At 34.6% G+C, this 24,718-nt stretch overlaps 1 protein-coding gene across 3 annotated transcripts in view; it reads right to left on the bottom strand.

Moving 5' to 3' along the window:
- Positions 1 to 21,617, bottom strand: part of LOC107783600 (apoptosis inhibitor 5-like protein API5) — a 32,130-nt gene extending 10,513 nt beyond the window's left edge. Inside the window, exons 1-5 of one of the 3 annotated variants that reach the window (XM_075256235.1) lie at positions 21,423 to 21,617; positions 21,148 to 21,312; positions 18,981 to 19,163; positions 12,510 to 12,609; positions 12,354 to 12,419 (exon numbers count right to left, since the gene is read on the bottom strand). In XM_075256235.1, coding sequence (XP_075112336.1) covers positions 12,354 to 12,419; positions 12,510 to 12,609; positions 18,981 to 19,004 — 190 coding nt within the window. In that variant the 5' untranslated portion in view covers positions 19,005 to 19,163; positions 21,148 to 21,312; positions 21,423 to 21,617. Of the gene's footprint in view, positions 1 to 12,353; positions 12,420 to 12,509; positions 12,610 to 18,980; positions 19,164 to 21,147; positions 21,313 to 21,401 lie in introns of all 3 variants that reach the window. The other 2 variants (XM_016604577.2, XM_016604578.2) reach the window with 2 other exon arrangements.
- Positions 21,618 to 24,718: the final 3,101 nt, after the last annotated feature.

Raw genomic sequence — 24,718 nt, 5'->3', positions numbered from 1 at the left:
TCATGTATTACTTGAAAATATCATATCAAGAGGCATGACAGTGTTAATAGTAGCAAGTGGTGTAGCAACAACGATTTTATTGTGATACCAACCACTTTAGATTTGATATACCTCTTCAAACAACTTATATAACCATCACAAATATATCAAAGCAGAGCAATGGTGATAAATTTAAAAGGAAAGCAAAATTGATAATAAGGGATGAAAGACTTATGGGCTGAGTATCAAACGATCGAAATAATTAAGCGGAGTTCTAGAGATATATTGGATATTAATGAATCGTTTGATGAAAAATTAATGGTTTGGGAGGTGATTTCTGTCAAGTACTACCAGTAGTTCCAAAATCGACAAAAGCAGAGACTGTAAAAGCTAGCTTGTCAAAGTTATACTTCTGGCCTCAAACGAAAAAAATTCAACTGATAAGAAATATAAAGTAAGAATAGATCCAATATTCAGTGTCTTCTTGCTTCGTGTCGGAAACGAAGAAGAGCATTTAATAAAAGATGATTTGGTTCTTCCTAAACACTTGGTTACTAATCTCAATGGTAATAATAGTGCATTTAATAAGAGAAATATTTTTATCATTAGATTAAAATGCAATTTGTGCAAGTCACATAATAAAATTAAAAAAAAATATGTTAGCTAGCAGAAATGAATATGTTGATAAACTAAATAAAATGATGGTTGCAAAATGTTATAGTAAAAATAAAATATTTTTCAGTTTTTGACTTAGTAGAAAATGATACCAATAATTACTACCAAGAATAATACTTAAATACTTTAATACGAAATGACCTTAAACCATACATTTTTGTTGTCAAGTTTATAATAGACTAAGTTAAAATTGATCTTCTATTGTATATAGGTTAATTTGGAAGAAAAATATAACTGTCATGCTACTGAAAAACTTAGATAAGCCGAGTAGTCAATGTAATAGCACACAGATAATATATAGAAGTTTTGACAATAATGTCATACATGCAAAAATTATGATACTGGTTAGTGTGTTTCTAAGTATATTCTTATCCCTGAATTCAACTTTCGTCTTCCGAAACTAAGGAATATTGTTTTAAATTTGTGTGAAAATAATTTTTAGTATGTTTATGTTTTGCAAATATAATAAATAAAGTACAAAGACAAACATCCTAAATATTGGACTATATTTATCACAATATGTTTTCTTGCACGAATAACTGTATGTTGCACTTTCAAGAGGGATATCAAGATCGACAACAATATTTCTAGTTAAGGGAGAGCAACTAGCGCATTAGGAGGAAACATACACAAAAAAATATTGTCCACAAAGAAGTATCCGTTGAGATACCATCACATTAAATATTTTTAAACTATAATATGTAATTATCTAACTAACATGACAAAATTAATCATTTGTGTAAGTTTTGATAATGTACTTTTATTTTAAATTCATGTATTATGCTAATGTAATAATATTTTTCGGCATTTAGATAATTGTTGTATTATTATATATAAGGAAAATTTCAAAATCGAAATTGAAATCGATAAATCAATAAACCGATATCGATAAACCGATAACAAATAATCGATTCGATTTATCGATAAACCGATTCGAATGCACACCCCTACTCAACATGGACCGGATCGCTTCCAATGTACATTAGGAGATAAATTACAGGAACTCCAGTCCTGGCCTAGTTATCATTTTGATAGTAAACCTTAAACCACGGTCCTCCTCACAACTCTTTCCTGCCTATCCAAGCTTTAACGGGTTAACCGAGGACCACCGATTAAATTACCTTAACCAAGGTTTATTAACAAAACTAATAACTGTCTGGGCTATATAGTTCCAACCTTCAGCACCATCGGGGTGACTCAGTTGTAGCTTAATAGCAAAGCATGTTTTGTAGATGGCCTATGGATACTAAGTTTAACACTTTAAGTTTTTAGCCTATCATTTAGGCTAAACAGTAAAAAGAATAAGTATATAAATAAACAAATTAAAATTTAATACCTGAGACCGTCAGGTTTTTGGCCAAGTGACCTTTTTTGATTTTTTAATTTAGAAGATTACAGAGGGGTTCTTTACAATAGTAGAGAGAAGTTAGAGAGAAGGGAGAGCGTTGGCTAATGCCTGCCTCTCGAAAGAAATGAGAATCCTTACATAATGGATCTCTGTCAAAAACAAACAAAATTAAATAGTAAAATGGTCGACAAAATAATTACATTATGGCCGACAGGATAAAAAGAAAATTCTGTATTATTATAACCGGACAAACTACTTTATAAAAGTAGATTCTCTTCAATAATGGAGGGGTCCGTTACTTTATTAAAGTTGTCTTCATTTCCCCTATAATTTATCTTATGGGGCCTGCATGTCTTAACTTTTCCTTTGTTGTCTTTTTTCGCAGAAGATTCTTCTGCATTCTCCTTCAATTTTGCAAGGAATTCTTCAATTTCATCAATATTAATAGCCTGTTTGGCCAAGCTTCTTTTTAGTCAAAAGTGCTTTTTTTGTTTTGCCAAAAGCACTTTTAGCCAAAAATTGAGGTGTTTGGCCAAGCTTTTGGAAGGAAAAAAAATGCTTTTGAGGAGAAGCAGAAGCAGTTTTGGAGAAGCAGAAAAGAGTAGCTTCTCTCCAAAAGCACTTTTTTGAGAAGCACTTTTGAGAAAAATACACTTAGAAGCAATCTTTTAAAACTTGGCAAAACACTAAATGTTGTTCAGGAGTGCTTTTCAAACTAATTAGCCATACACAAACTGCTTCTCACCAAAAGTACTTTTAAGAAAAGCACTTCTCAAAATAAGCTGATTTTTGCAGCTTGGCCAAACGGGTTATAACATCTGTGCTTGGACTGCTTTGAGCTTCTCCTGCTACACAGGTTTCTTCATCGGAAGTATTACCGATTGAGGTCATCGATACATCATCGCCGATTTCTATTCCAAAATTCTTTGCCAAATCTTTCTTTATTTCTTCAAAATATGATGCAATAATTTCTCTTTTAGAGACCGCATCTTTCTTCATTTGAAGTCTTTTAGTAACAATTTCAAATGGACTTAATTTATCCACTGCAACATCTGTTATCTCTTGTTTGGCATAAACTTCAATTTTTTCCTGAATTAATTCTTCGCCGAATAATTTTCCTTGTTGGTTTGGTTGGAGTAATTTACTCCAAAACTTATTATAAAAAATTCTGTGAAGACAGGGAATCCCCTCGTCGGTAGAACCAACTTGTACATCCCATTTCATTATCCAAGGAATTGAGAATTCTATGAAAAAATACATGGCTGCAATGCCATCATAAAAGATATTATCTTTTTGTAACGAAATGATTTTGGAAGATATATCCACCCATTGAGTATATAAATTCTTAAATACTGGAGGAAGGATATCTAATGATGACCCATATGATTTCCACCATTTAAAAACCAATTGGGAATTTGTTGACTGTTCATATTAGAACAGATCTTAATGAACCACGAGTGTTTCCTATTAGGATTCTCGTATAGGAAAGTTTTATTAAAACTTTCTACGTAGTCCCAGTAATTGAATTTAACTGCGACTTTCTGGTCAGGATGAGTATATTCATCGACCGGTGAAGACTTACGAGTCCTTCAAAAAGAAGATTATATTTCATCTTCTGAAGATGAGCAAGAATCCTGAAATAAGGGACAGTGGTCAAAACAGTGTTGTAACACTGATGATGATCTATATAATATTTATTCTCAGTTCAAAGACTTGAATATCAATGTCTTAACCAACAATAGTATTTTAGAACTATTAAGGGTTATTAAAGACCCTGAATTAAGGTCCCAAATCATTGATAAATTTCCTACAAATTCAGAAGTAGGAACAGAGGTATAAGAAAGTCCATCTCAAAAAGGGCCTTACACTATGTCTGAAATCAGAAGACTTATTAAGAATAAGTCCCAGCCGGATAGACTGGCTACTATCCAAGATTTAAGTATTGAGATTAATTATCTCAAGAAAGAAGTCTCATAGATAAAGGCTTCTAATATAGCCTTGGATGAAAGAATTTTGAGATTAGAAAATTTGACACTCAGATTAATAAAGAATTCAGTACTAATATTACTGAAACCGATATTGGTGCAAGTACATTTGAAGGCAAATCTGCTAGTAAATTACTAGGAGCTATTGATTACGCTGAAGATGAATTTTTACAAAAAACTCCAATATTTTACTACTCAAAAGTTTTTAATAAAAATAACTCTTTCAATTGATTATAATTTTAAAAAAGAATTTACTGTTTTATTTGATAGTGGAACAGATTTAAGCTGTATAAAAGAAGAAGTGATACATTCCAGACATTTTCATAAAACCACTCATCGATTAAAAAATGCTAGTGGTGGTCAAATGGGTATTTCATATAAACTACCTAGGGCTTATATTTGCCAACAGGATGTCTGTATACCAGAAAGTTTTGTTTTAGTAAAAGATATAGCTCAGGACGTAATACTAGGTGTCCCATTTTTTCATAAAATAATTCCTTTCACAAATTGGGATACAAAAGTTTTACTGGAACTTACAATGGAAAAGAAATTACTTTTGAGTTTATAACTCAGCCGATTCAAAGATATTTAAATGAAATTATTTCCAATAATATTTCTTCAAAAATCAAACAAATTGATTTTCTGAAAAATGAAATTTGTTCTCTTATGATTGAGCATGATTTAAAAAATCCCAAATTAATAGAAAAAATTAATTTTCTAAAAAACCAATTTTCTACTCATATCTGTGGTGATCATCCAAACCAGTTTTGGAATAGGAAGAAGTATATCATAAGTCTTCCTTATGAAGAAGATTTTTCTGAGGATAATATTCCAACCAAGGTCCGACCTTATCAAATGAACTCTGAATATTTGGAGTTATGCAAAAAGGAAATTGATTCCTTACAGCAAAAGGGTTTAATAAGACCCTCTAAGTCCAAATGGTCTTGTACTGCTCTTTATGTTAATAAACATGCCGAACAAGAACGAGGAGTTCCTAGATTGGCTATTAATTATAAGCCTCTTAACAAAGTTTTGAAATGGATTAGATATCATATTCCCAATAAAAAAGATTTACTGGATAGGTTACATGGTGCCATAATATTTTCAAAATTTGATTTAAAATCAGGTTATTGGCAAATTTAGATATCTGAAAATGATAGATATAAAACGGCTTTTAACGTTCCAATGGGCCAATATGAGTGGAATGTTATGCCTTTTGGTTTGAAAAATGCCTCATCAGAATTCCAGAAAATTATGAATGATATTTTTTTTACCATATACAGACTTTATAATAGTCTATATTGATGATATCTTAGTATTTTCAAAGACTATTGAAATACATTTCAAACATTTGGATTTATTCAAGAAAATTATTATCCAAAATGGTTTAGTAATATCCAAACCAAAAATGATGATTTTCCAAAATAATATCAAATTTCTTGGTCATAACATAGAAAAAGGGAGAATTATTCCTATTAACAGAAGTATTGAATTTGTTTCTAAATTTCCTAATATTATTACTGACAAGACCCAGCTTCAAAGATTTTTAGGAAGCCTGAATTATATATCTCCTTTCATAAAGGATTTAGCTAAAGATACTGCTCTTCTTTATGATAGATTGAAGAAGAATCTGAAAGCATGGACTAATAGTCATACAGAATCAGTCAAAAGAATTAAACAGAAGGTTAATAATCTTCCATGTTTAACTCTTGCTAACCCTACCTGGGTAAAGGTTGTTGAAACTGATGCCTCAGATATTGGGTATGGTGGAATACTAAAACAGTGCTCCCCAATAGATAAACAAGAATACCTTGTTGAATTTTATTCGGGAAAATGGAATAATTCCCAAAACAATTATGCTATTGTAGCTAAGGAAATCCTTGCTATAGTAAAATGTGTTATGAAATTCCAGACTGATTTATATAATCAAAAGTTTTTAATAAAAACTGATTGTCAAGCAACAAGATTTATTTTTAATAAAGATTTCAAACATGATGTTTCCAAACAAATATTTGCAAGGTGGCAAGCATGATTAGCCCTATTTGATTTTGAAATAGTCTACAAAAAAGGGTCAGATAATACTCTCCCTGATTTTCTTACTAGAGAATATTTGAACTCACAGTTTTTTGTTTAGTACAGAATATGAGGCCTGCATACAGACCTCCCTGAAATAGAGGAAAAGGAAGAACATCTTCCTATGGCAGAGGGAATAATATTCTCGCTCAAATGGGGAACCAGCAATTGATAGCTGCTAATATAGCAGATATTCCAGGTGGTAGTACAGAACACTCTCTATACAAAGACTTCATGGATTTTATAAAATACAAAAAAGAAGAAGGTACATCAAATGTGTCAACATATTCCTCAGTAATAACAGAGGAAAGTCATGAGAACCTTGAGGTTTATAACCAAAAGGAAAAGAAAGAATTAATAATTCTTTTAGAACAATCCGACCTGAAATGGAAGGATAATCCATGGCAGCTTATGACTCGATATCTGGATACAGTTTCATATGCTACTCCTGCTTATAAATACAGGATGCAATATGAGATAATACTCTCAACTATAGGATCAGCTGAAATTCAGCATTTTTATCCTGCAAATACAAAGAAAACTTATAGTTTTTCCAAGATAATTATAAAAAAGGTATTACCCTCAGATGAGTGGGGTATCAGTACCTTAAAGGATAGAAAATATACTCATCCTGACCAGAAAGTCGCAGTTAAATTCAATTACTGGGACTACGTAGAAAGTTTTAATAAAACTTTCCTATACGAGAATCCTAATAGGAAACACTCGTGGTTCGTTAAGATCTATTCTAATATGAACAGTCAACAAATTCCCAATTGGTTTTTTAAATGGTGGAAATCATATGGGCCATCATTAGATATCCTTCCTCCAGTATTTAAGAATTTATATACTCAATGGTAGATATATCTCCCAAAATCATTTCGTTACAAAAAGATAATATCTTTTATGATGCCATTGCATCCATGTATTTTTTCATAGAATTCTCAATTCCTTGGATAATGAAATGGGATGTACAAGTTGGTTCTACCGACGAGGGGATTCCCTATCTTCACAGAATTTTTTATAATGAGTTTTGGAGTAAATTACTCCAACCAAACCAGCAAGGAAAATTATTCGGCCAAGAATTAATTCAGGAAATTCAGGAAAAAATTGAAGTTTATGCCAAACAAGAGATAACAGATGTTGCAGCGGATAAATTAAGTCCATTTGAAATTGTTACTAAAAGACTTCAAATGAAGAAAGATGCGGTCTCTAAAAAAGAAATTATTGCATCATATTTTGAAGAAATAAAGAAAGATTTGGCAAAAAATTTTAGAACAGAAATCGGCGATGATGTATCGATGACCTCAATCGGTAATACTTCCGATGAAAAAACCTGTGTAGCAGGAGAAGCTCAAAGCAGTCCAAGCACAGATGTTAATATTGATGAAATTGAAGAATTCCTTGCAAAATTGAAGGAGAATGCAGAAGAATCTTATGCGAAAAAAGACAACAAAGAAAAAGCCAAGACATGCAGGCCCCATAAGATAAATTATTGGGGTAATGAAGACAACTTTAATAAAGTAACGAACCCCTCCATTATTGAAGGGAATCTACTTTTATAAGTAGTTTGTCCGGTTATAATAATACAGAATTTTCTTTTTATCCTGTCGGCCATAATGTAATTATTTTGTCGGCCATTTTACTATTAAATTTTGTTTGTTTTTGACAGAGATCCATTATATAAGGATCCTCATTTCTTTTGAGAGGCAGGCATTAGCCAACGCTCTGCCTTCTCTCTAACTTCTCTCTACTATTGTAAATCTTCTAAATGAAAAAATCAAAAAAGGTCACTTGGCCAAAAACCCGACGGTCTCAGGTATTAAATTTTAATTTGTTTATTGATATACTTATTCTTTTTACTGTTTAGCCTAAATGGTAAGCTAAAAACTTAAGTGTTAAACTTAGTATCTATAGGCTATCTATAAAACATGCTTTGCTATTAGAGACTCGGACACCCGGTGCAAATCAAAAAAAAAACATGCTTTGCTATTAAGCTACAACTGAGTCACCCCGATGGTGCTGAAGGTTGGAACTATATAGCCCAGGCAGTTATTAGTTTTGTTAATAAACCTTGGTTAAGGCAACTTAACCGGTGGTCCTCGGTTAGCCCGTTAAAATTTGGATAAGCATGAAAGGGTTGTGAAAAGGACCGTGGTTTAAGGTTTACTATCAAAATGATAACTAGGCCAGGACTGGAGTTCCTGTAATTTATCTCCTAATGTACATTGGAAGCGATCCGGTCCATGTTGAGTAGGGGTGTGCATTCGAATCGGTTTATCGATAAATCGAATCGATTATTTGTTATCGGTTTATCGATATCGGTTTATTGATTTATCGATTTCAATTTCGATTTTGAAATTTTCCTTATCGAATTATCGATTTCGATTTCGATTTTATCCTCTTCGGTTATCGGTTTATCGATATACTAAAAAGACAAATATACCCTTATTCTATAATACCCTTTCCTTTACCCTAAGTCCCTAATATACTTTCCGTGGAATCCCAATCAAATATCTTCATGTCCAAGAATATGTTCCCAAGTCAAATTAAAACACTGATTCCTATCAAATATCCTTCAAGATGATTCCTCTTTAGACTAACAAAGATTAACCTTCATAGGTTAATCTTTAATTTGGAAACTGAATGTTGATTCATGGGAACTATTCGTTTTAGGTGGAGAAGGCGATGTCAGATGGAAAACAGATAGTGTTTGCAGGGCACTCGTCGGGTGGCCCTATTGCGATTTTGGCAGATGGTGTCTCGAACATTGTTGCACAAGACCAAATGAAAACCTGGTTTATCCATACTGTATAACTTTTGGATCCCCTCTTGTTGGTGACAGAATATGGTCTCATGCCCTCAAGCGTGAAAATTGGGCTCGTTACTTCATACATTTTGTCATGAAGTATGACATCGTTCCTTGGATGATGCTTGCTCCCCTTTCATCGATTCAAGAATGGCTTTAAGCAATTCTTGACTTCATCAATCCAAAATCCCGGAATTATCAGCACGAGGCAGTTGTAAGATCAAATGATGCATCGTAAGTAAGTCGTGAAATCCCACAAATTTTCTTATTGGTGTAATCGATAAGCCCCAAAAATCGATAAATCGAAATCGAAAAAATTGAAACCTTATTGAAACGATAACGATAAGCATATATACAAATCAATAGTCGATAAGTAATTATCGATAAGGGTCAAAATCGAATCGATAAATTGAATGCACACCCCTAATGTTGAGGGGTTCCTGTAATTTATCTCCTAATGCACAATTGGAAGCGATCCGCAAACTCATGAAAGATAAGCATTCATGATATATATATGTGTGTGCGAGCGCGCGCGTAGTATGTATGTGTTTTTTAGATTTTTTTTGGCTTGATTGTGGTTAATTTCTTCTTTTACTTTGGGTTTTCTTCTTTCTGCTTCAGAAGAGAGAAATAACCAGTCAAAAAGTTCGCATCCAGTGTCCAAATATTTTCATGAAGATATAAGTTACAGACTGGTAGAAATAAATTGATAAGAGAAGTTTCCAATACCACATTTGTCTAATTAAGGAACACACCACGGTAACTAGAATTAGAGTTGTAGCATTGGCTAAACAATAACTCTCATCTAAGCAATATTACAACAGCTCACACAAACATATCATGAAATCCATGCCTTGCCTTTTAAATTCATAAAAGATGATTCTTAGTTTTCTTGTTTTCCCCTTTTTTGACTAGACAAATTTTGGAGATAAGATAATGCTAAATAGAGAGCAAAAAACCTGCATAATACCCTATGGTGCTATCAAAGGCTCGTTTGAAGTGAGCTTAAGCCCTGAAGCTAGGTGCAACACAGGTAGAGCACTTTGCCTCACTTAGACAGTGATTAGTTCAGGCACCAAGCCACTAAGGCTTACGTCTCGTTACCCATGGGCAATGTTTTGAAGAAGGCAGCACTACACAAATTTCACCAAAAATTTTGGTTTTTCAATTTTCGCCCAAATAATTGTTGTGTGTTTACTGTCAATGTTCCTGTATTAGGCCAAACCTTTTGTCTTCCTGGAAAATTTCTTCTCGGTCGTACTATTTCGGTACCTTCTTGGTACTCATTAATAATCTTTACCTTTCTTATTATTTGTTATGGATTACATGTATTTTTTTATCACTTCGTTTGCGCCTTTCTTTCTTAAAGCATGTGCTTTATTTTCGCTTTGTGCTAAAACTTCCAAAAAAATTCAATGCTTCTTTTTTAGTTTTTGTGTTTGAAAATGTTGGTATCCTTAGCATTCAAACAGGATCTTTAACCCATCTGCTTTTACAAATGATCCCAACTAGAGACAGTCTCATATTTTTTAATAAAGTAACAATTTTATTGGTGTTGGGGGGAATTCCCAATATGGAAGTGGTAGCATAAGAAAATGTACGACTTAGACATCCAATCATTCCACACTAACAGGGACCTCGTGGGTGCACCGAGATTCACTTAAAACAAAAGACAAGCCCTCTGTGGTACAAATTCATTTCCAGCCCTTTTCTTAATAATGGCAAGGAAAAAATTCGTTTTTTTTATTTGATAAGTAAAGATATTATTAAAATTGGTACCAAGATGGAACAGAAGTAAAGTACAAGATAGCTGCAGCTCTTGCTTAGTTCATACTACATATTGTCCCCTAAGAAGTGCAAAAACTCCAAATACTGATCCATCCTATCTATATTACTACTATAACACCAGAAGTACAACTTTTTAATGCATTCGTTTTTAACTCTGGGAATCTGTAGCCTCTTTCCCTCAAAGAGGCCTTGTTCCTTTCCAACCATATGGTCCATAGAATACAAATTGGAATGGTCCTCCATATTTGCTTTAAACTTCTCTTGACTCCTTGTCATTGCCAGATTTCCAACAAGTTACAGATCTTCTGTCGTATTACCTTAGAAAATGTTCCCAGCATTGTCTTGAGACTCTGCAGTGTAAGAAAAGGTGCTCCACTGTCTCCTCCTCTGCATTACTAAGATAACATCTACTGCTCAAGGAGAAGCCTCTTCTCTGCAACTTATTTTGGGTTAGACAAGCATCTATAGCTGCTAACCAACCCAAAAAGGCTGCTTTCACAGGTACTTTAGTTCTCCAAATCATCTTCCAAGCCCAGTTTGGAATTCCCTGACTATTTTGCTGTAACATCATTTTATAGCAGTTATTCACTGTGAACAATTTGTCATTGTTGTTAAACCAAATTAACCAATCTACTTTGTTCTGATCCACTGAGCATAAATTTAATTGTTGAAGTAACTGACAAAAACTATCCAGCTCCCAATTTGTTCTCTAGTCCTTCATCCCTCTTTTATTCCTCTCTCTCAAAATATCACATAAGTACATCCCACGCAGGCATCTTCTCGTCCTCCTTCTGGAAAGCAAAATGTACACCACATCTTCCGGCTTCAGCAGTGTCATACTGAAGTATAAATATTTGTACACCTATGGCTGTAAAACCCTCGCACTAGTAGCCCAATCAAGGCATATAACAAGCTGCAACAATGGTATACAGCTTCCCAGGTATTGACCCAAAGAGCAAGAGCATGCTTGCTTAAGGTGCATCTAGTGCAAAATATAATGTGCAATAACTTTGTTGATTTATAAAATGCATCTAATGCAACATGTTAAGTGACCACATTGGTTGAGAGATGGTTTGTTTGTCTTCTTATATGGTCTATGGCAATCTCACCTCGTGAACAAACTTTTGGGGTTGGATTAGGTCCAATCATTTTCTTCAAATGGTATCAGAGCCAGATTCAATCTGTTTAGACAATGTTGGGCCCCCATGTTAAGATGTCTAACCATGGGCTTGCAGGGGTGTTTAGGACGTTTAGGATGTTGAGGAGTTCGTTGTTTGTCTCCTAATATGGTTTTAGATAATCCTGAACTCATAAGATAGCGTTCAGTGTAGAGCTAAGCTCAAGGTTCATTTTCTTCCCACAACAAACTCTGAAGGTTTTAGCATTTTATTGGGTAAGTTGAAGATAATATGCCTATAGCTTATATACCAACAAGGCACTATACAAGAATCAGGGATACCAAATACAACATCCATTATTTTGTGGCATCATTTGGTCTTGACCAGGCTTTAATGTATTGATTGTTCTACCTTTGTGCTAAAAGAGTGGTACTCGGAAACATGAAATAGCATAAAGCAAAAAAAACTAAAGCAGTTTGATCAGCTCGGCGATTTAATCTTAAACTCAATTTAAGATGAACCTATCTAAAGATAGTACCTACGTGCATGGTTTCAAAGTCACTAGGAAAAAATCAACATACCTTTTACATCTTGCCTTAACAAGGACAAAAGGGCTTTGTTTACTGCATCACGTTCCACATTTTCCTCTGGAAGAATAGAAAGATAGAGAAGTCAAGATCACATCTTTTTTCTCATAATCAACAATTCTTGATGGAAAGACTAAGAGATTTCTATACCAGCAGTCAGGAGTTGTACAAGTATATCAACAATTTTCGAAAGATGCTCGGGTGTGTCCTTGCAAAAAAGAGGAAGTCCACGAATGGCTTGCACTCGAACCTGCACGCAGTAATAGGTCAAACAAAGGTCAAGGCTCCACTCCAGAAACATCAACCCCACAGAATTCTAGTCTCATTTTATGCTGCAAACACTGTGAAGAGAAACCTTTTTTTTCTTCTAATCCTTTAGCTGTGGAAAGAAACTTAAATCATGCGACGACAAACATTTCTAGGAATTCCAAACTCATTGAATATTTTAAACATGTCAAAAAGCAGTAAAGCGAAATTGAAAGCAAAACCGGAAAGAAACTGAAGAAGATTGAAACCTAGAAAGAAATATAATAATTACAAATGAAACCAAGGTCTTGCATGTAATCAAGAAACATAGAAAATCTAGAAAGGAGAATAGGTAACAGACAGAATCAACTCAAAGGTCAATCTCATCACAATCTTTTCCTCATTACCTTCCCATTTTCTACCCTAAAAATGAAATTATTAAGATCAAGGAGAAACTTCAGGTTTTTTTAAAAATTTATAATGGTGGTGTTCAGGCCAGCTCGCGCTCACCTCGACTATTCCACTAGGCACTAGGTACATGTTTTTTTTTTTTTTAAAGGTAACAGATTCCAATATATTGATAAAATTAGTCCCTAGCACAAAGATTGTGCTAAGGAGTAACAGGTTACAAGACCCAAAATAGACAAAAACCAATCTTGTAACAGCTACAAGGAGCCTATGAGATCTACTAGAGATTCTACATCTTGTACCAGTGCTTCTTTACACCAAAAATAAAACAAAAATATACAATTCATCTTAATCCTTTGTTCGTGGCTTGCCACATCTTCAAAACATTTAGAGTTTCTTTCCTTCCAAATGGTCCACCAAATACATGCTGGGACAATGTTCCACCACTTCTTTTGGCATGTGATTATCCCGTGGCCATTCCAACTTGCCATCATCTCATCAGTTCTCCTAGGCATTGTCCAGCTTAGGCTTTTCATGCTCATGAACAACTGCCACAATCTGCTAGTCACCTGGCAGTGAATGAACAAATGAGTGATTGTCTCATTCTCATTGCCGCACAAAAAACATCTTGAGCATAGTTGTATTGCTCTCTTCATCAAATTTTCATGAGTTAGAACAGCCTGTTTGACTACTAACCAGCAAAAAATTGTCACCTTTAGGGGGGACTTTTGCCTTCCAAATATGTTTCCAATGCCAGAGGCAGTAGCTCTGGTCACATCTATTTAAAATCTTGTATGTTGAATTTACTGTAAAGATGCCATTGTTGCTTCCGACCCACACCAGCTTGTCTTCTTGTTCAGTAGTTCCCCTGAAGTTCTGTAGAAGACTGAAGAAATCAGTCACTCTACTCACTTCCCAGTCATTGAGAAATCTTCTAAAGGTTAGGTTCCAACCTTGTAGGCTCCAAGTTTCAGCTAGAGTTGCATCAGTTTGTTGTGCTAAGCTGAAAATATCTTAAGCTGAAAATATCTGGAAAACTCTCCTTGAGGGGACCATTTCCTATCCAATCATCATTCCAAAAGGAGATCTTCATACCATTCCCAGTTTTGAAGCTGATGTTGGAAGAAAAATCTTGCCATAGGGCTCTTATTGATTTCCAAACACTCACTCCATATGGGCTGGTAACAGAACTTGTGCACCACTGCCCCACAGTCCCATATTTTTCATTGATCACCTTCCTCCATAGGGCTTGGTCTTCCAGAGGGAATCTCCACAACCACTTCACTAAAAGACTCTTGTTATGTTACCTTAGGTTTCTAATACCCAAGCCCCCTTTCTTCTTGCTGCCTGTGAGAGCTTCCCACTTGACCAAGTGGTAACTTTTCTTCTCCTTGCTTCCTTGCCAAATGAAGTTCCTCCTCAGAGCGTCGATTCTCTTCTCAACCTTGACTGGCATGGGAAAGAGAGACATCATGTAGGTGGGAAGAGCATCTAGAACACTATTAACCAGGACAACCCTACCGCCCAGGGACAAGTAATTGCTTTTCCAATTAGATAGTTTCTTTTCACATCTTTCAACAATTCCATTCCATATCTGTTGAGACTTATTTTTAGCCCCTAGAGGTAACCCCAGATATGTAGTAGGCAGAGTCTCCACCTCACAGCCCAAAGAGCCTGCTAGTCTTTGAATGTTTGGAACCTTGTTCACAGTGAACAAATTGGATTTTCTCCAATTTACATGTAAACCTGACACAGCTTCAAACACAGTTAGAATCAACCTCAAGTGTGTAATTTGCTCTACTTTGGCATCACAGAAAACCAATGAATCATCAGCATATAGTAAGTGAGTAATTTCCAGATTACTTGTGTCATTGTTGAGCACCCTGAAGCCTCTCAGCCAACCTTCAAGATTGGCTTTCTTGATCATGCTATTCAAACCTTCCATGGCAATAATGAAGACAAAAGGTGAGAGTGGGTCTCCTTGCCTTAATCCTCTTTGAGATGGAAAGAACCCCTCTGGAGTGCCATTCACAAGAATGGAGAATCTAACATTACTAATGCAGAAGTGAATCCACAATCCATTTGCAACCGAAACCCATATCTTTCAAAAGCTTGATAAGGTAATTCCAGTTGACATGATCAAAAGCTTTTTCAATATCAAGTTTGCACAGCACCCCCTGGATCTTTCCCCCTAATTCTGGAGTCAACACATTCATTAGCCATTAAAGCTGCATCCATGATTTGTCTGCCTTTGATGAAGGCCATCTGTTGAGAGTCCATAAGTTTATAGACCACCTTCTTCAGTCTTTCAGTCAGCACCTTAGAAATGATCTTGTAGACACTGCCAATCAGACTAATAGGTCTAAAATCCTTCAACTCAGCTGCACCAACCTTCTTAGGAATCAAAGCTATATAGGTAGCATTGAAACTTTTCTCAAAATATTCTTGTGAGTGAAAATTCTGAAAAGTATTCACCAGATCTTCTTTTAGGACATCCCAACAGTGTAAGAAGAAACCCATGGTGTATCCGTCAGGTCCAGCAGCTTTGTCAGCTGTAAATGCTTTAAGCCCATCCAAAATTTCTTGCTCGTCAAAATCCTGCTCTAGCCACTCCACTTCTAAGTTATTTAGTTGAGGGGATTAACTATACTTGAACTCAGGCCTCCATAATTCGGACTCGCTATACAGATGCAGGTAAAAATCAAGGATCTCACTTTTGATTGCAGTTAAATCCTCAACTTGAACCCCATTAATGGTGAGTCTATCGATTGCACTGAACCTTCTATTAGCATTTGCCACCTTATGGAAGAACTTTGTGTTTCTGTCCCCTTGTTTCAACTATTGTACTCTTGATTTGTGCCTCCAGGATAACTCTTCATTCTTTGCAATTTCTTCTAGGTCCATAGTAAGGCTTGCCATCTGTAACAGTTCATCTTCAGTAAGGTCCCCAGTCTCCTGGGCAATTTGTAGTACCAGGATATTATTAAGACAATCAGATTTCATAGCTGGCATGTTTCCTCCTTGAGTTAAGCTCCAATCTCGTAATTTGCCTTTTAAAAGCTTGAGTTTCTGAGCGAGAATAAAGTCGGGCCTCCCCTGGACATTGAAGGAAGACCACCACAACGCAACCATGTCCTTAAAGCCCTCGACTCCCAACCACCAATTCTGAAACTTGAAATAAGATTTAGAGGTCTTCCAGACACCGCAATTAAGCAAAATGGGGGTGTGGTCAGAGACAGGTTTAGCAAGCACTGATTGCCTTATGTTCCTAAAGCTCTCATCCCAATCAGAGGAGAACAAAAATTTGTCCAATCTAGAAGCAATATGAGAATTGTTGCTCCTGGTCCATGTAAACACTCCCCCTAAAAGCAGAGGGTCGTAGAGCTCAAGGTCCTCAATGAAATTGGAGAACTCAGTCATGGCTCTTGATATGATGTTGTTGTCCCTTCTTTCCTCCATAAACCTAGTGACATTGAAATCTCCTCAAACAAAGTCCATCGAAAGATCCCCTGGAAGCAGCAGCTTCCCACCAAACATTCCTTCTTTCAAGTCTACAATGCGGAGCGTAAACTCCAATCAAGTGCCAAGAGAAATTATAGCCCTGAGCATCAAACTTAACAGTGATAGAATAGCTACCTTCATTAATCACCTCCCCTTTCCAGGATCTACTGTTCCAAAGAACCAAGATACCCCCTCTACTGCCATTAGCTTCCAGACAGCCAAATTTGACCCATCTGAACCCCCAAATTTGTTTCACAAAACTCTGCACATCTCCTTCCAATTTCGATTCTTGTAAGCAATAGATATCCGCCTTCCAGTTCTCAAATAGAGACTTGACAATAGATCTTTTATCCCTTCTGTTCAATCCCCTCACGTTCCAAGAAATAATTTTTACCTGCATTGATAACAATTGATGGTAGATTTCCCCCTGCTTCTTGAACTGGAATCTAGGAAGTTCATGTTGAACACCAGATTCTGAACTTCCATGCTCCCCTTGTTCTTTTTTGGAGTCGACACTATCTTTAAAGCAGCTTCTTCTCTTATCTCTAATCTGCGCTTATCGATTTTCATGAAGAGGGACAGAGCTTCTCCCTCGCACCCCTGAAAGTTCACTCCGTATGCTTTGCTCATCTTCAAAACATTTTTGTGCACCCATAAGGAAGCTTCTATCTCCGCCTCTAGAAATTGAAAGTTCAAGGGTTCTGCTTCATCAACAGACCATGCCTCTTGATCTTCATATTCTGACAATTGTAGGGAATTCTTGGGTAGAGGAGACAAGGGAATGATTTCGCCAACCCCTAAAGCTTGACCTTCTTCTTCGAATCCACCATGCAAAGCCAAATTCTCTGTTGCATCTAAGAGACGTGGTGGGTCTTCTGTTTCAGATGGATCTTCTGATACAACGATGTCCATTGAGTTATGAATTGCAAAGAGTTTTTCCAACATTGGGTCGGGTTTGTCCCATGGGTAGAGAACGGAGAATCTATTTTTTATTCCCAGATCTGGGCTTTTAGTAAAAGTGGGGATGGGCTTAGTGAAAGAAATAGGGGGACTTTGAATTTTACTAGGCCCATTAGATGATTCAGCAATAGCATGTGAACCTTTTTTTAAAAGAAGGCCCCACTTCAATGTCACATGACTCTTGAGCCATGTGCCTCTTACTTTCCAGACCCATAGCTGTATTTCTAGGGTTAGGACCTTTAGAAATTTCAAATTTCTCTGATGTACTATCAGCACTGCACCAGGTCGCCGGCGATTCACACCAGATCGGCACAGAGAAAATTATACCATTTTTCTCCACCTCTATGACTCTAGGGATTTTGTCGAGTGGGCCCTTCACTTTGATTCGAGCCCATTTTAAATGATTCCTGAGAGAAGTTTCCTCCTATGTTTCAATCCATCCCCCACATTTATCCCCAATTAGCTTGAAGATTTTTTGGGACCAAAGATGAAGAGGAATCCCTAGTAATCTCATCCAAACCCAGTCCAGCTTTGCGTCAGCCGGGTAGCAGCCTACTGTAGGCGACCATCATTCAAGCATCAACAGTTTGTTCGTCCATCTCCATTCCCCCATTTTGATATGCTCTGCCATTTTTCTTGACGAAAACTCGAACAAGAATTTTGAGCCATGCATTTCGTATATCTGTATGCCATGGATATTGCTCCATTTGTTAGTGATCCATCTCCTGATGTCGGAGAGAGTGGGCAATTCCTTCGTATCACTGAAGCTGCCAACCAAACATCTACTTAGTAAATCCTTATCAGAAATTTCAGGTCCTTGAACAGTAACTCGTTGACCAAAAGGGGTTTGTGCAGACGACGTCGAGGTTCCTTTTGCCTCCCACTTATCGATTTTGAATGCTTCCATATAAAAGTGCTCCTCTGTTGGTTTGAAAAAAAAATTCACAATTGGTTTGACAAAGCTTTTCACAGCTGGAGCCACCTTATTTATGAACTTCTCTATCTTTAAAGCAACATCTCTCCATCCCACATTGAATGTTGCTGCTTCTGGAAGGATTATGATAGCTCTGCGTTCCCCCTATACTGCTACAATGCTTATATATCTGCCAAAATCATTGTATTTCTTTGTACAGAAGAAATTGTAGACATGGTCTCTGGATTTCCACCTTCTGAGTTCATTCCCCTTTCGATCAGATGTTGTATGAAGAAGACCACACACCCACAGCATGACATTTCGACTGAGAGTCATTTTCCTCATGAAATTCTTATTGCGTTCCACCCATTCGTACCAAACTCTGCACCATTTTTTACTTCAGTAATGTCAAAAGACTTCTCACCAATAATAAAATATATTCTATTAACCATAATTTAGGAAAAAAGAGAAAAAGAAGATGAAGTTTTTGAGAAAATCACCAAGACATAATTAATAAAGAAAACTAAGTAACCAAAGGAAAGATCATCGAAAAGGGAGAGAAACGATACTGGGGAGAGTTTTTAGGCTCTCACCTCGGGACTCGTGCCTGGGAGCATCTAAAGAGTTTGATGTATTTGTAGGCACTAGGTACATGTTACCTCCACCAACACAGTTATTGAGCAAGTATGCCCACCAAAACTTAGCCAGATGACTCTGTTGGGATTTGAACCTGATCTCCAAGGTTTGCACCCACGTCATTGACCACTAGGCCACACCTTTGAGTGCAGAAAATATAAGTATTTATACACCAATAATCCAGATACAAGAATTAATTGGAACTTGGGTACAGAAAATATAGGTATCTTCTTGAGCCGAGGGTCTATTGAAAACAGTCTTTTTATCCCCAGGGTAGGGGTAAGGTCTGCGTACACACTACTCTTCTCAAACCCCATTTGTGGGATTATACTGGGTTGTTATTGTTGTTGTAAAGAAATAAAAAAGGCAATGATTTCCTCTCCCTTGTTATTTCTCTTGAACAACAAAGACATGCTTTTTACGGGCTAAATTTATTTACCAGAGTCTAAATCATATTTCCTCATCTTTTCAATTATGCACAAAAATCAAGATAAAAGCGAAAGGACACGACAATAAACTTGCATCATAAAAATATACTCATGTGATGGCTTTGAATGCAATTACTACAGTGTTGTGATTTAATTTTCTCCCTACTGTTTTTCATATTATTGAGCCGGCAAACTAATATCTTTACTTCTAAAGTTCAATCAGGCATTGCTACTCCCAAAATACAGCAAAAATTGAGTTTCAAATTCCTGTGGTTCATGAACCCAATTCTATGATGCAATTGGATACACAAATCTTTGTTTGTTGGGGGGACAATGTTTACTGAAATGGCCAACTAAAAACGAAAGAAAGAAAATTACAATAAGCATATTTCAGTTTAATCTAATTGATTTTGATATGGAACATGAAAGTGCCTCCTAGAGTAGCCGTTCTTGTTGGTCTGCTGTTAATGAGGCTTCTCTTGCTCAGGAGGAGTTGATAAATAGGGGTTTCTCATTATATAATAGATGCTACATGTGTGGAGCAGAATCTGCTATGCCTAAACTTGTTTAATTTCCGGTGGCATGATACCAGGTTATTTGAAACTTGCTTTGTGAAGCTGGAAGGGACTAGCTGTTCAGGAGACCATAAAGCTCTATGGCAATTGGGTGGTATGGAAAGAGAGAAACAATAGATGTTTTACGATAGAAGAATGACAAATTGACAACTCAGCAATTAAAAAGGCTTATGTCTTGGTCTTTTGTATTGGTGGATTAAAATTGATGTTGTCAACAACATAGATAAAATGTTCTGCAAAGCTAAAAGGATGCTTACCTTTTCTCAAAAAAGTAATAATAAAGTCTTACTTTGACTGAGCATGGATTTCACGAAAGCAAGGGAGACTGTTAAATCTTGTGGTCTTATATTAAAGATGTGTGTAATGTACTAAAATGCCCATTGAACCTTATGGACTACAGGCCATTTAGAATGTTGGAACTAAAGAGTTAGTCACTGAATTTACAAAGTGACATTCTTTTCTAAACAAACTAAAATGGAAAGTAAGACACATAAATTGAAATAGACGGAGTAACTTTTCCTCATCCACCTCCAGCAATATGAAGATTTTCTTAAGTCAATCCTAGTAGCTACTTGCTACCTAAGCTAGTCCCTCACAAATTCAGCATCAAAAACACACAATGAATACATGAACCTGCTACACATAATCTCAGTTTAAAACTACGAGATGATTCCCATCTCTTGCATACATTCTTGTATCTCAGCAGTTGTGATGCACTCTAATTGGGCACATAGTTTAATAAAGAAATTTGAAACTTGTGGTCTAAAACAAGATATAAATATTTGTGTGGATATAAATCAATGGGAAGTTTAAAATGAAATTATTTCTAAATATAGAAAAGTATACATCACTTAAATTTGGGACAGAGGAAGTAATCATAATTATAACGTCTTAACATTATTCGGGAAAAAACTTATACATCTTTCACAAAGTACATCTTTCACACAGGAAGAACAATAAAGAAACCTTATCGTTATTTCATAATCATAAGTAAAAGAAACAATCTCAGGAATTCGAAATGAAGTAGAGAATATTAACATAATAACTCGGATGACACACACAAATGGAGAAATTGTTCAATTTTATCTTTTCAATAAAAAAGAAAATACAAAAAGACTTACCGCAAGCTCTTCAGATTCACAGAAATCCAGCTGAGCGTAAACAGCACGGCCTGATAAACTAGGAAAGTGCTTGAAAAATCTGGGGATTAGCTGAGCTGCTAATTGCATAGCTTTAGCATTGCTGCTCTTCGATGCTTTAATTATATTCTCATAGTCCTCCACATTCTACACCAAAAGAACAATCCAACAGTTTCAATCAAAATAAATTTATTCAATTTCGAACCCTAGTATAAAGGAAAGTGAACAATGAATACATATTGGATATTTTTACGGGCCTGAGACTTGTCTTTGGACTCGTTGAGGCGTTCGCCGTATTCATAAAGCTTCACGATGATGGCTTCTTCGGATGCCTCCGCCATTGGAAGCTTCTTCGAATAGTGCGTACAGACAGTAGAAGTGAAGGGGAACTTGACTTTGGGTTGAGAATCGGGTTCAGGTTATTTGTGGAAAAAGAAGAAATGGATATATACAGTCAGACAGAGGAGAAAAGGCCGATGTATGGGAAAAACAAATTTAACCAAAAAAAAAAACTTAAAAGGGAAATTGTTAAAACTTAAAACTACTACTCTTTCATCCCCAATCTATGTGATGGTTTTTTACTAAACATAAAGTTTAAGAAAGAAAGGGAACTTTTAAATTTATGATAAGAAATATTTTATATATATTTTTGTGATTATAAACTCTTTTATTAATAATATAAATATAAAGTTTAAGATTAAATTATTTTTCAATATAAATATATTTTTTTAACAAGCAAAAAAGGAAAGTATATCATACTAGATGAGATATATGAAGTAAATATTACATAGAGAGGTCGTTCTACCTCTAGGGTACAAAACTCTCCTAAAGTATTTAACAAATGCATCCATTAGAAAGGGATGTTTATAATTTGATAAAAATTGAATTAGGATAACGAAATCTAATAAGTTGAATCAAATAAAATCGAAACAAAAAGAGAAAGATGAATCAAATGAGTTTGATTTTGTTGAGTTTTGGTATAGTATTTTTAAAAAAAATGGAAAAATGAAAACATCAAATTGTAATTTTTTAAAAATTGTACTTATATTTTTAGTTTCGAATTTCACACAAAAAAAAAATAAAGATAAACATAATATGACGGTTAGAAAATTATCACCATTAACATATCACACGTGTGTGGATTTTAAATTTAACATTTATTAAACAACGAATTGAAAGAAACTCGTATATTTGTCAAACATATTCACGTGTATTTGAAGTAGTTATCACATATAAGGAAGAGATTGAAAAAAACTCGTATATGTGTCATCATGTATATAAAGTCTCGTAATTTTCTATGATTAATCAGGCAAATTGTGTAAAAGATGACTAAAAGAAAAATGTGTATCACAAGTGAAACAAAGGAAACGATATTGAGCTAAACTGCCTTTCAAAAAAATTGTTTCTACCAAACTCCATATCTCTTAAGTATGTCTTCATGACTAAGTAATTTTCAATTGTTAGTGTTTAATTATGAATGACAAGTAGTTATATATTATTTATGTTTTTCTTCCAATGATATAGTTTTATATGCTTTATTTCACATGTTAAGAATGTTACAAGTGCTACAAGCTTTCAGATGAAATTGGTTATGATGATAAAGTTTTTCATGACCATAATTATGACTGACTTTCAAATGATAAAATAAAATTGACCATGATACAAAAGATAATGTATATGGCTATTGAGCCTAATTTATAGATAATGATTTATTGCCAAAGCTGCTAAATGTGATTAAATAATTTTCGGAGCGTGCTTAGTCAACTGAGAAAGTATTAAGGTCATTTCCAACTTTACCTCATTCCCTATAGGGGCAATTTTTGGGGTAATTTAGCTCCAACCCTCCCCATTTTTGTCCCTAAAATAGAGAATAAATAGTGTTCCCTCAAATATGGGGTACACTATTCATCTCCCCCATTACTATTCATCACTTTTTTATTATTATTTAATTTTTTAATTTATCTCTTTATATATACCTAATTATGTTTATGTAATGTCTTTATAATATTAATTTTACATCTTAACTTTGTTGTATAATTTTGATAAATTAATTTTCGTGCATTTATTATTTTTATGTAAAATTGTAAGTTAATTTTATTATAAGTTATAATTGTACAAAAAATATATAATTATCTCAAAAAATGAATGGTGCAAATATAAAATATTAGATGTTGCTAAAATTGAAAGGTGCGAATATAAAATATTAGATGTTGCTAAAATTGAAAAGTCCAACTCCAACACTAGAAATGATAGTAGATGTAAATCAACGATTTCAAGAATTTTTTAGCTCGACATAGAAGAATTAAGGACAAAGATGCTCATTTTGCACTTTGTAATGCATTAATAGATCATTTATGGGAGAATACTAGAGGTTGAAGTTGAATATTTATGTAATATTTCGAATGAATTTTATCGTTATGTAATATGTATTTAATTAATCTTGTATCGCAATGATTTCACTTTTATTTGAATTATTAATTAATCTATAATAATTGCTTACAAATTATATTATTTAAAATTTTATGGAATTGTTTTAATGGAAATTACAAATTAATAAATATAAAAGATGGAATTTGTTTAATGGAAATCAAAAAATAAAATTGAAATGAAAGATAATAATATAATATAGAAGAGAGAGAAGAATATAAAAAAGTTTGGGGGAAAAATGGGGGAATGGTTGGAGTAAGTTGTCCCAAAAATAGAAAAATTCCCATTTTGGAGACCAAAAATGGGGTAAAGGTTGGAGATGCCCTAAGAGCAACTCCAACCTTATCCCCAAAATGGGAAATTTCACTCCAACCCTCCCCCATTTTTGTCCCCAAAATGGGGAGTGAATAGTGTCTCCCCAAATTTGGGAATGCACTATTCATCTCCCCATTTACTATTCCCTATTAAAATGTTATTATTTTTATTATTTAATCGTTTAATTTATTTTTTTATATATACTTAATTATGTTTATATAATATATTTATCTAATTAATTTTTCATATTAACTTTGACGTATAATTTTGAAAAATTAAATATCGTGCATCTACTTTTTTATGTAAAATTGGTAGTTAATTTCATTATGAGTTATAATTGTATGAAAAAGATATAACCATCACAAAAAATAAAATGTGCAAATATAAAATATTAGATGTTGCTAAAATTGAAATACATTAAAATTAAAAATATATTAAATTAAAATACATTAAAAGTAACTAAAAATTATTATTTGTCTTCTAATAAAAATGAATTTCTATACGGGAGGTCCATCTAATAATTATGATTCAAATTACTCTTCATCATCGTCATCATCTTTAGAAGAATTACAGTCACATGGCCTTGAAGCTCACATGCAATCGTGCATGCAAGCATTTCAGATGAACAATTATGTGTTGCAGTGTTTGGACGATCAAAATAGTGATGCTATCAGAGTTGGCTCTGTTTCTAGTCATGTGATCGAGATCGTGAAGGTGCTGATAATAATTTATTTTTGGATTATTTAATGAATTTTGTATCGCAATGATTTCACTTTTATTTTAAGTATTAGTTAATCTATAATAATTTCTT

The sequence above is a fragment of the Nicotiana tabacum genome, chromosome 1, assembly GCF_000715075.1.
Source record: "Nicotiana tabacum cultivar K326 chromosome 1, ASM71507v2, whole genome shotgun sequence".
NCBI lineage: Eukaryota > Viridiplantae > Streptophyta > Magnoliopsida > Solanales > Solanaceae > Nicotiana > Nicotiana tabacum.
The sequence above is the reverse complement of the archived record's forward strand: the minus strand, read 5'-3'. Positions and strand labels throughout refer to the sequence as shown.